General features: G+C 39.4%; 2 protein-coding genes across 3 annotated transcripts; one reads left to right on the top strand and one right to left on the bottom strand.

Annotated features, from left to right (window-relative positions):
- Positions 1–2,694: 2,694 nt before the first annotated feature.
- On the bottom strand, positions 2,695–6,540 carry nudt2 (nudix (nucleoside diphosphate linked moiety X)-type motif 2). The gene is made up of 3 exons (XM_028447435.1): positions 6,319–6,540; positions 3,432–3,562; positions 2,695–3,318 (listed from the first exon to the last, which is right to left on the bottom strand). Exons 2-3 carry the CDS (start codon positions 3,559–3,561, stop codon positions 3,005–3,007), a joined length of 444 nt encoding a protein of 147 aa, XP_028303236.1. The 5' UTR covers position 3,562; positions 6,319–6,540; the 3' UTR covers positions 2,695–3,004.
- Positions 6,541–8,954: 2,414 nt separating this feature from the next.
- rfesd (Rieske (Fe-S) domain containing) lies at positions 8,955–11,758 on the top strand. 2 transcript variants are annotated; one of them, XM_028447572.1, is made up of 4 exons: positions 8,955–9,082; positions 10,720–10,888; positions 11,205–11,239; positions 11,471–11,758. In XM_028447572.1, the coding sequence occupies exons 2-4, from the start codon at positions 10,732–10,734 to the stop codon at positions 11,756–11,758; spliced, it is 480 nt and encodes a 159-aa protein (XP_028303373.1). In that variant the 5' UTR covers positions 8,955–9,082; positions 10,720–10,731. The 2 variants fall into 2 exon arrangements, with proteins under 2 accessions (XP_028303373.1, XP_028303375.1); XM_028447574.1 differs by having other exon boundaries at positions 9,006–9,082; positions 10,724–10,888.
- The last annotated feature ends 779 nt before the right edge of the window (positions 11,759–12,537 follow it).

The raw sequence follows: 12,537 nt of genomic DNA, 5'->3' as shown, positions 1-12,537 counted from the left end.
TGTAAAAGAAGAACATTTTATTGTAGAAGTGTTTTTACTTTAATCCTTTACAGTGATTTCCTGTTTCTTCACTTCGAATGTTGCTTATGGTCCCAAGCAGCTTTAAACTATCATTACTTATTCCATTATCTTATTCTATTATGGTAAAAATGCATACAGCATGGTGTCAACGTGGATTTTTTAATGCTAGTGTTTCAAATGACCTTGACCATAGGCGGAGTTTGAGATTCTTGTCAGGAAGGGGGCAAAAAAAATATTTATAGAACTTATCGAGATTCGCGGCAACCACAATGTACTGTATATAAGATAAACAATAATGCAAAAATGATTAATAACGTAATTGATAATGTTGCTTTCTGCTTCGGTTTTGCTGCAGTAACACATGAACTGCTGCAATCCAAAATGCTGCTTAAAATATTCAGCACCCTCTTGTAACTTAAAGAATGAAAGAGTAAAGTTGCTGAGATTTATCAGTGTTATTATATATTTTTGTTCTAACTTCTACATGATATATGATACAACACTGGATACATATGCTTTAACATGGAGGGATAGATTTTCTGGAACTTGTAAATTGTCAAGTTAGACCCAGGTAGGATAGACTTAATAAGTTAGAAAGATATTCACAGATTTGGCTTTCTCGGACCAATAACTCATTAGCAGAACACTGCTTTTACAGAACCGACACCTCGTTGCAATCACAGCAAGGTCGACTGCAAGCTATAACTGGATTTTCGCACTTGGGAACTTGTATTGGCCTCTATGTGTGGCACCGACTGTGGCTGAAATGCGCAGGGATCGTCTGGATAATTGCAACACGGGAAAAGGATACAAAAATAAAAATCAATAACTTCACACAAGAGAGTTGTAGTGTCCTCAAAATCATTTTACACATATATGTGATCTCTCATTGTTTATGCTACATTGATTAGTTTGTAAATTCTTTTAAAAAACATCCCTTTTGTAAACTGCAGTGTACTCCCCCCCCCCCCCCCCCCCCCCCCCCATCGGTCATCGGCTGCTGAACACAGCATAACGTGGATGGCTGTTCATCATAGGAATGGGATCCACACAAGGTTCCTGCTGCTTAACAGAAGGTTTTCCTTGCCGCCATGATGAATTCATGTTGGGTGTGGGATACATATGTATGTGTATATACGTATATATGCATGTGTGTATCCATAAAATGAAGAGTCCGTCCTTAAGACTGCTCTACTGTAAAGTGCCTTGAGATACCATTGGCTATGATTTGGCGCTATACAAATAAAGATTGATTGATTGATTGATTGATAAATACCATGAAATAAAAGCTGGAATTCTGAACTTTTGTCTCATATTCATGTTTTGATATTCCTCTCTTTAAGCTTTTACTGACCAAGCCAACACTATGTCCCCTCAAAAAGTGACCTTTTGACTACTAAGTATTTTCACATAAGATAACATTGTGAATACAATTCTAAAAGAATACTTGATCTTAGCTCCTAAAATCAGTGTCCACAATGGTGAGGATGAGATCATCCTTTGAAGGCTGTCTTTTCCACCCTGGGACAAACACACACAACTATAGCAACCGATGAGTCAGCAGTTAACATGCATGTTTAACCAGTGAGAAAACACACAGGCAAAGAACATTTCAGCTGTGCACTTCTCTCTGTAAGGTGCTAACCACTGGTCCACTGAGCAGCTCATAGGATTACAGGACATTCTGAAATACATGGTGATTGGTAGGGTGGGCGAACAAAACAGAAAGTCAGACTTTCAAACAAGGATTATGTTTTTAATACAAAGAGCTGCTGTTGTCAGAGGTTTTCAAAGCCACCTTATTGATACAGTAGTGTAGGTTTTTATCCAGGGTGGACCCACTACAAACTACTACTGCCATACATATTGACTTAAGAAATGAATTTAATGGACACTTATGGGTTTCACTGAACCGGTGGACGATCCAAAGAGTCCACAGCTCACTTTGGGTTGAATTCCATTTATTTGGGGAAAGCCTTTGTTGACCTTGCATGCAAACGTATTGGTCATTCATGCACTTTCAATAGTCAGCACTCATTCCATAGGAGACAACAGTTCACTTCGCAGCTTGTTATGAGAATATTCACAAAATGTGGAGGCACTAGATTCAGAACTATATTGTCCTTAAAGATGAGGCATGAAATGAACAAGCTTTATTAACCTGATGCTTTATGACTCACGATGAAATGATAAAAGATCCCACGGGTGACTGTCACTGATCTTCATTCACATGATCCCAGCAGCTCCCTCAGCTCCTTGCTAATGAAAACCGGCAGCTAATTGAGCGTTTACTTTATGCTGTGTGGGCAGAGAGAATATTCAATCTAATTTAATGACTTAGCTCATTTTTTTTTTTTGTCAGAGGTTATTCACATCACACTGCCTCACAGGAGAGATTTATAGCAGGTATGGAGGTCAGTGTGGGTGGATGGATGGAGAGTTCTTAGTTTCTCTAAAAAAGTAGTCATACACTCAACTTCAAATTGGGGCAAAATTGGAAGAGAATTGCTGAAAGGGACATAAAAATAATAAAACAATGAAAAAAAAACTGAAGTATTAGTTACAAAGAAGAGAACAAAGAAAAATTGCCTGTTAGACAAAATTCTGTGAAAGAGCAGTGATAGAAAAGCAGCACATGTAGAGAATATGATGGACACAAAATGAATGCATTTCCAGAGTGGGAAGTTTTGCATTTATTATTTAAGTGCATTTTAAAGCCTGTCCTTTTAATAATCACTTTAGAGACACAGATACATTATTAAATTATTATATACAGTACATACAATACGTTTTCAACCTGTGCCCATTCCTGATTACACTGACCGTCAGCCAACAATTCTGTCAACACACAAGCATCAAAGATGATATGAACTGGCAATATTTGTGTCTGCCTTTACAGAAAGACACAAAACAACAACATAACAGAGAACGTTAGGACGAGATAACAGGATTTTGGGGCTGTGCATTAAGTTGCAGATGCAAGTTACTTTAGAGCCTTTAAGTGTCTCTGTGCTGATCTCAGTGTGTCCTGTAGGTCTTGGTATTTGGCCAGAGTGCAGGCCTCCTCCAAATGGGCCCAGCGGAAGTCCTGGTGCTCATTGGACAGAGTCACAGCTGTTCCCGGGACTTTCAGCTCAGCCAGCCAATAGAGCACCTCCTTGGGCTTCCCGCGCACCTCATAACGCAGCTCTTGCACGAAGCCGTCGATCACCTGCAGGTGCTCCGTCCCAAGTCCCGCCTCCTCCTTGGTCTCCCTCAGTGCTGTGGTGAGGTCGTCCTCACCTGGATCCACATGTCCTGATGGGAAACAAGTCAGGCCTAACTGGCAGAAACACTCCACAATAATTCTAAACAATACCAGTAAAATGCAATAGTTCTAATATTTTGCAGTGATAATAAGTCCAGTGCACCTTTGGGTGGGGTCCAGTGGTGTTCCCCGTATGAAGTCTGCAAGAGGAGGTATTCAATGTTGCTTTCTGGGGGAATAGCATTGGCCAGACGTCGAAACACGATAAATCCACAAGCTCGCACGGACATCATCCTACACAAAATGACATATTTATGTTTAGGGGTGTTTTCTACTCCATCGTTCCAGAAATCATTTTATCTTGCATGAAACAGTCTTTTTCATTGACAGGAACAATATAAATAAGCCTCCATTACAAAATTGAATTTGCTCAAACTTCAAGACATCCAAAAAATGACTCTTATAACAGCTTAAATGCGTCACATTTGACCCACACACTTTGATTTATGATGGTGAGAGCGCACAGACTGAGTGTCAACAACTTTAGTTTGTTTAAGCTTTTTATTTCATTGTAAGGTATTCATTGAACCTCCTAAGTAATGCCTTTTACATGATTCATTTTAAATTTACTTTATTTAAAATTAACTGGGATTACTACATTTTTTAATCACTTATTCAATAATTTGGACTAAATATAGGACAATGTTATCTATAGACTTTTAAAGGTATATATGTTGGGCTAAAGCTTTTGAATTATTAACATGAAGAGACTGGTTAACTTTATCCTACTGAGAAGTGGTTATTTTCTGTGTCCACTTGAGACTTGGACGTGTTTAAATCACTTGTTGCTTGGTACAAAGGCAAATTACAATCATACACACACAGGGTAGATGAAATAAAAGTCTGACTAGGCCTGGGAAGTATATCGAGATTTAAGATATATCGAGATTTTTAAATTTAGAAAATTACAAGATATTATACATTTTTATTTTAAATCTTATTTGGTATTTAATGCTTTCGCTGCTTCTCAGAACGGCATGAAAAGCACAGTTTGTCTTTCTGGTAAAACTTTAAAGTTAAAAAATAGGACGTGGCTATTGATACGGAAACGTATGAATAGACTGCATATGCAGCGCCCCTCATTGGCCAGTTTAGGTGACATGATAGGTGCACCACGTGACTAATAGCGCGTTCACACCAAACACGTCAAAAGCGTCAGGTGTACATTCACAATATATGGTGGACGCGCTTCTGGGGAGCGTCGGAGGTCCTGCTGCGCGTCCCGCGCCTCCTGTGCGGCGCGTTTTGAAGCTTTTCACGTGGCGGATACTTTTGACGTGTGCATCTGGCGCCTCCAACGCAGCCGATGCTGGAGTTGGGATTGTTGAACTTTTGGGGCATATCTCCGCTCGTCGACCAATCAGGAGCGTTCCCCAACCGTGACGTATTCAGAATAATGAGAAGAAGAAAAAGAACACTAACCGGAGACAAATGGACAGGTGCTCTTCTGCTGGAATAGAGCACCTGTAAATGCGAGGGCCGATGCGGGTCAGCAGGTCATCAAACTGGGCACGGGAGAGACGAAGTAGCGCTGAGCGACTCTCATCCGAGCGCAGCTCTGGTGAATCCAGAAATGGCGCAAAAAAAGCCAAGCCACCCTCTCGATGATGTAGAGCCGATGAACGGGTGTCGGAGGCGGCGTGTTCAGCAAAAAACTCCAAACGTTATTCTTTATTCACTCACACTTCTCTATAGCCCTCTGACGTCACAGTGCGCACAGTCACACCAAAATACATCCGACCGGAAACAGCCTTCTCAACACAATGTTCCCCACCACTTTACAGTCACTGGGTGAATTATGAACATAACTGATCGCCACAATTCATCCATTGTATGAACACCACCGGCAACAGAGAAGCCCCTCCCCTCAACGCGCGTCCCGAGCATATTTGACGTTGGTAACAACCGTCTGTATTCAATGAGCACAAGCGTCCAACTACGCACGTGAGCCAAGATTTTGATGCTCAAAACGCGTTTGGTGTGAACGTACCAATAAAGTTCCGTCACTTTTATTTTAGCTCATATTTTTTTTTAGCTACAGTACCCCGCTAACCCAGGAAATACCCTAAAATGTAAATTTTTTTTGGTATATATATATGTATTTAAAGGTGGAATTTGCCATGTTAAATATATTTGTCGAAAGTGGGATTCGAACCCACAGCAGTGGAAGGAAGAATCCTTGAGTCAGGCGCCTTAGACCACGCGGTCATGCCAGCACGGCACATTACGATTATGTAGAAAAGGTCCGGTAAAACTTACCCATAGTCCCAGGGGCTACAGATCGTTTGCACCGATGTCACAAAATTCCCATGATCCTCTCTGATTCACTAGTTTCCGCCATCTTTTATGACAACTTTTATTTACAACGCGAGCAAAATGGGAGTTATGTGCGTAGTTGTCGGGTGTTCTAACAATTCTGCTCGCAACAATGTTTGGTTTTTTAGTTTACCTACTGTTAAACAGCGTGACGGGCCAGAAATCAAAGGATTAACTCGCAGACGTCAATCGGAGAGGATCATGGGATACGTTTCCATATCAATACACACTTCCTAAAAATATTGAGATTTTATTGTATAACGTATATGGTCTGACAAATACTCCGGTAGCAGTTGGAAAGAGAGTATGTCCTACATTTGTTTGTCTAACTACCAATGTAAACAAAGCCAACTCAACAGAGATTAATTGCAAAGGTAGACGCTTGTGTAATCTGTACGATTACACACTGCGTAAAATCATGACAGATATCAGATGCTATAAAGCCCATCTTTAAAAGTGATAATGACTACAGGTGTATGGCTTATTACCAGGGCTTTTGTTGTGAAATCTTCTTTGTTTAGGGCAATAGGTAGATATGTAGCAGTCTCTCAAACCCAATTCATTCTTGCTTTCCTTTTTTTTTTTAATAGAGAAAGATGCACCCATAATTGTAAGGTATCGTCCACAGGAATAAGGTTGATAAGTGATTTTTGGTGGGTGCGTGCGTGACTTACAGGCTGTGCAAAGACTGGACAGGCAGCGACAGGCAGCTATTAACGTGGCAGGAATGCGCCTATCTGGATGCTAAAACTACTGTAATGCAAACAGTTGGAGGCTATCAAGAAAAATAATAGCGAGAAGACGCTGTAAGTTTTCCTTCAAGGCTCGAACTGAGTTTTCTTCTTCTTCTTCTTTTTCTTCTTCTTCTTCCTCCTCCTCCTCCTCTTCTTCTTGTCAGCGCTATGACGGTGATTATCTGATACTACAGGACATTGGCGCCACCCACTGGGCGCTGCGTGACATGACATTTAGGGAGAAACCATATAACACAGACCTTTTCAAAAAAAAAAAAAAATTGTATTTATTTGTTTATCTTTACATAATTTGGGCTTCCAGCTCATAAACCCCACAAAAACCAGGAATTCCAAAAATGAGAATACTGTGAAGAAATCACCATTTACTTCCCAGTTTTTGCAGAAAAAAAGAGGAGAAGAAGGACTGGACTGTTGGCCATGGTCCAAGATCCTCTTTTCTGATGAAAGTAAAGTGTTCCTTTCATTCGGGAATCAAAGATCAAGGAAGACGGGTGAGGAACAGAACCCAAGCTACTTAAGGTCCGGTGTGAAATATCCACAGTCAGTCATGATTTGGGGTGCAATGTTCTGTTTTGCTCAAATATAACACAAATATACAAGAATACACAAGTAGAGTCAGCTGTTTACAGACTACAACGTACAATACAAGAGAGCTGGGTTAAAGTGATGAGTTGTAGCATGTGATGGCCACAGAATGATTCCTGCCTATCCCTGGTGTTCTGTGAAGTACTGTGGTGGTAGGGTCAGTCTGATGCTGATGCTGAAAGTACTCCTGAGGCTGACCAGCACATCATAGTGTAGGTGGGACGTATTTCCCAAGATGGCATTTAACTTAGACAGCGTCCTTCTCTCTGTCACCACTGTGACAGAGTCCAGTTTTATTCCCACATCGTCGCTGGCCTTGCAGAACAGTCCGTTCAGTCTGAGCTCCTTTGTTTTTGTCACATTGAGCTGTAGGTTCAGCTCACTCCATGTGACAAAGCAGTCCACAGCAGCCCTGTAATCCACTTTGTCCCCCTCCCTGATACATCCAACTGCTGCAGAGTCATCAGAGAACTTCTGGAGATGACAAGTGTCAGTACAGTAGTTGAAGTCTGTGTAAGGGTGACAAGGAATATGAGAAAGGACACTCCCTTGAGGGGCCCTGGTGTTGCTGGCCACTTTGTCAGACACAGAGTGTTGCAGGCGTACATACTGTGGTCTGCTAGTAAAGTAGTCCACAATCCAGGACACAGTCAACCTGCATCTCTGTCATCTTCTCACAAATGGATGGTGTTGAATGCACTGGAAAAGTAAAAAAAAAACACATAGCTAAACTGCAGCGGGTCCACAATAACACCGCACACCAGTGTCATTTTTGTTGACTAAGACTTTTTGTCATAGATTTCATCAACTACATTTTTTTTAAAGTGACAATAACTGACAAATTAAAAAAAAATACATGCAAACACAAAAAAATATTAGAATATATTGATATTTTTGTCAACTAATAAAAACTAAACAATAGTGTTCCCATGGGACAAAATTCAAACAAAACTAAGTTTCTTTATTTGCAAGGTATCTAATCAAAACTACTTTTGTAGCGTGGAAGGCATGACGAGCCGATAAGTAATCCAATAGGAAGTAAGCTGGTTGTGTTTACAGACGTCAGACGAATCAAAGCTGGAATAAATGGTAATTCAACCTTTTTTATTTTTAAGGGATAAACTTTTAGATTTCAATTAACTGTATTTGTAACTAAAATCTTAATGTCATTTAGTTGACTAAAACTGGCACATATAACTGAAATAGTACAGATTACAACATTTTGACTGAAATTAAGTTGCACTTTAGTCAATAGTCTGCGACTAAATGAGCGGAGGGAGGTAAAAAGTACATTTGTTTACATAATAATACTATACCATCCATCCACCCATCCATACCACTGGTCCCACTGACCACCACCACACACGTGACTGAATTCATTGAAGCGGTCGCTTTGTTTGACAAGAGTTTTGGACATGGGTTAGAAAGTGGACCAACAGGTGAAATGGAGAGTGAACATGACATAGATTAGAAATTAAGATACTGATTTTATACATATACTTTTCTTTAAATGTTTTGTTTTGTACATTAATTTGTTCTGAAACATAAAAATAGATGATTTTTGACATCATTACATTATACATACATCATAATAGATCTCCCAGCAACGTATACTCAGGCCTGTCAAAAAGATAAGACAGAAACAGCTGCATGCAGACTGTCCAGGAACTAGGAGATGTAATGTTGCAGCATCTTTCCCAACAATGAGTTTGCAAAAGCTGGTTGTACCAATACAGCCGGCAATGAAAGTAACAAGAGACTGTAATTGCACAGGGATTGAACAAACTGTTGACAAATCGAAACCTCCTTTTACCACTGCAACTACGGTAGCAATAAAATAGACCAGATTGGTCTGAATCAAACATAATGCGTGGCATATTCAATGCAAGAATAAATGCAGGCATTTCCCCACTAAGACGTACTGTAGCTGTTGTGCCTGTGAGTGGCTGATAAGAACAAGTGGCTGAGTAGGAAGGGTCAACTGAAAACAACTTGTTTTTTAAGATAATAGAAAAGGTTTTCTCCCCCCACACAGACCTGAGCTGTCAGCCGGACACTCTTCAACCTGACGGAGGAGAAACATTGTCCGTGTTTTAAGGTAAAATAGAGAAAATGGTAGCATAAATGTACCTTTTTATAGTCAAATCTAAATGTATCTGCAGAGATAAAAGAGTATACAGTAAAGGGCTGTGCATGATCTTGAAACCTGTGTAAGAAATTGCACAAACTGCAGATTTTCCTCAAAGCTTTAGCAGCAATTTTTAAATCTCCTTTTGATATAACATTTCACTGTTCTGTGTCCCCTTCCTCTATATCAGCTGTAGCCCCAGGCTTTAGGACATGTGACTCTTACTATTACTGTGCTTACTCAGCCTGCACTGAGGCGCTCATTCCACTCGGCTCGTGGGCTTTGCTTGAATCAGACACATATCCAAATATTTTTGGTACATGGTGGAAGTTACACTTAGGGATTATGTAGCACTGTGGACTCTGGATCTTGTGTTGAATGGTGTTAAACAAATGTGTTACTTTACCTAATGTGTGCCTTTAAATCTATGACAGATCTTCGGTCTATGCTGGCATATCGACGTCTAAACTGTCACTTTTTTTTGACGATTTATTATTGTATGTTCCGACCCAAGGAAAATCTATTCCGTCATCTAGAAGATATGACTTATTCTCAGGCTATAAGTTGAACGTGTCCCAGAGTGAATGCTACTCTGTTAATAAACTGACACCACAAACAATTTAATTATATTCTTTTTAAAATACTTCCTGTTGGTTTTTAAATACCTGGAGATAAAGGTAACCAGAACCACATCGATTCTCTTTCCAGCAAACTTTTCCCCTTAATTGTACAGGCGAAGGACCTTCAGAGATGGTAATAACTCCACTTAATTTTAATTCAGAAGAATTAACGCCATTAAGATGAAAATCCTTCCAAAGTTTAAATTTCTATTTCAATGTTTTCGCTGTTTTGTTAAAATAAGAAATTGCCTCATTTAATCAACCAAATGATTTATTAATTTTTGTGCTGTGGAAAGATGGCTAGGATGAGTAAAGTTGTGCTTTAAAGACGGAAATTAAATTCTTGGAAGGTGAACTTGGCCTAACTTTTGAAGCGTGTGATGCTGCTGCTCTCAACTATTCACATAAGCTCAACCTGTGCATCTAACCCACTCATACAACTTGAGGTACAGTTTAGGGTTAGCATTTCTCATATTATATTTTACGCAATTGTCAACCTTCTTTTTTTGTCCCCTCAAAAAAAAGACAACATTTTTAAGAAGTTGTATATATTTGAACTTTTGTATTGCAGATAAATTGTGACTTGACTGGTTACCGGTTACCTTTACACATGTACATACAGTATACAGAGATGAAAGTCACAAGCATTTTTATGCCTAACTTCCTTATAAACATAAAAAAACAAAACAAATCTAGTACATTAACTACAACAACGTGAATGAAATGCATTCTTGTGACTTAAGGAGACGCACAATGAGCCATAACATTCTATAGTTAGTAATTGAAAGCTTTTATTTGTTCATAATTTGGGGTGTTTTAAGCTGACAATTAAGAAAATGTGCGCTTTTTGCAGAAAAATCCAAAAACAATAGAACTGCACAACAAAAATTACATTTATATTTTAACTTGTGATAACTCAGGTGCAGCTTCAGCCAGTTGTATGGTGTCTGTTGAACAAGTTGTAATATTTTGCGATTTCCTCCTAAAACAGTGTGAGTCATGGAGGGGAAGGAGAAGCCCATGGAAGAGATTCATTTTGTGGGCAAAGAGGAGGAACTAATTGAAGCAAAGCGATCTTTTAGAACTATAGGAGATCGAGATATACTCATAATCTACCAGAAGGAAACCTTCTATGCCATAGACTCTTACTGTCATCGTGAGTACAATTTCTCTCTCTAATCTCACAACACAACTTCTATCTAAGTATTGCAAAGATTACTCTGATACTTTATTCACTGTTGAAATATGTTAAATGCATTACCAGCTGTTTGATAAGGTATAACAATAAATAGTCCAAATAATACCAGTTTTGCTTTACCAAACCATCTGAATATCAAGTTTTTTTTATGGTGTTTCGAACATTGAAGAGCCTTGTTTTATCAGTTTATTATATAACATATTGGCATTTATCATTGTCAAATTTCAAACTATTAGCAGAATATAAATGATTTGGGGTTTTGTACTTCTGACAGATGCTGGGAGTTTGCTGCAAAATGGAGATATTGAGGTATGGTTAGCATATGACTCAGCTGATAAGATCTTTGTCATCATCCGTCTCAGGATAAAAGCCAGATTCAGCTTTATTAAATGTGCTTGCTGGTTAGTAGGTCTTTTGTCAGTCTTCAGGCGCCATTGAAATAACTTCATGGCTTGTGAAAATGCTGTTACATAACTATTTGTCTATTGCTTTGTCAAAGGATGGGAATGACAGCCCTTGATTTCTGCTCATGTCTCACAGGATATTGACGGCAGGTGGTGCATCATTTGTCCAAAGCACAAGTATACAATCTCCTTGAACAATGGGGAAAGCTTACTTAAAATCATCAACAAGAGGGAAGATCCACCTGTGACCACATGGTTCTCCAGAGGTGTGAAGCAGCGGGTCCACAATGTCAGAGTAATCAATGGCGAAGTCTATGTGGAGATCTCCAAGGACCCAGGCAGGCTTGAATCTGACTTTTTCCAAGGAGAGAAAGGCAAAGTGGAGAGAGCCAAAGCTCAGGCTGATAAGAATAAAGACACTTGACAGTAATCTTGTCTCACTAGTCTTATTTGTTCTGCTTATTTAATGATGACTGTGTCGAGAAGAAGTTGCTTAATTCTAACTAATCAGTTGGGTAGTGTCAGCGTAGATCTTTGAATGCTGGTGTTTTCAACGACCTGGACATCAATCAATTTCTTTCTTTCATCGCCTCACACAGATGACTAGATCTATTAACATAATCAATAACACTGACACAAAGACATGTTACTCCCTTGTCCTTCTGTCTGTGTGTGACTCTGTTAATCTTCTTTTGCTTTTTACATCTACAGTTCACAGTCCATGGGTGTGGGGTTTTGGGGTTTTGACCCCACCACTTCTTCACCAGTTGCTGGTCTTGTGATAACCAACAGCATTTGCTTTTCTTGTGATAACCAGCATGACAGGGTGACTTTCAGGGTCTTTTGTTCTCTTCTGTTTCCTGTTCCAAGAATCATTGTCTCACCACCTCTCTGTCGACCCCCTTTTATGACACTGTCTGTTTGCTTACACATTTACCAAGTCCCCAATAATGATCCTTCACAAGCATTCAGGTGTTCAGAATGTGACAGGAAGTTTTGCTTGTCTAAGATGAGCTTAGAAACATCCATTTTTATCTGTTTCAGGGTTTCTCATACCTATCCTAGATAGCCACTGTCCAACAAGTTTTTGCATTCCTAAATAATTAGTTCATTGAATTAGGGAATTTGGTTAGTCATTTTCTTTTCTAAAATTGGAGACTGCAACTTTGCAACAGTAGCACATTTCTCGGCATAAAATTTAGT

The sequence above is a fragment of the Gouania willdenowi genome, chromosome 5 (genome assembly GCF_900634775.1).
Source record: "Gouania willdenowi chromosome 5, fGouWil2.1, whole genome shotgun sequence".
Lineage (NCBI taxonomy): Eukaryota > Metazoa > Chordata > Actinopteri > Blenniiformes > Gobiesocidae > Gouania > Gouania willdenowi.
The sequence above is the reverse complement of the archived record's forward strand: the minus strand, read 5'-3'. Positions and strand labels throughout refer to the sequence as shown.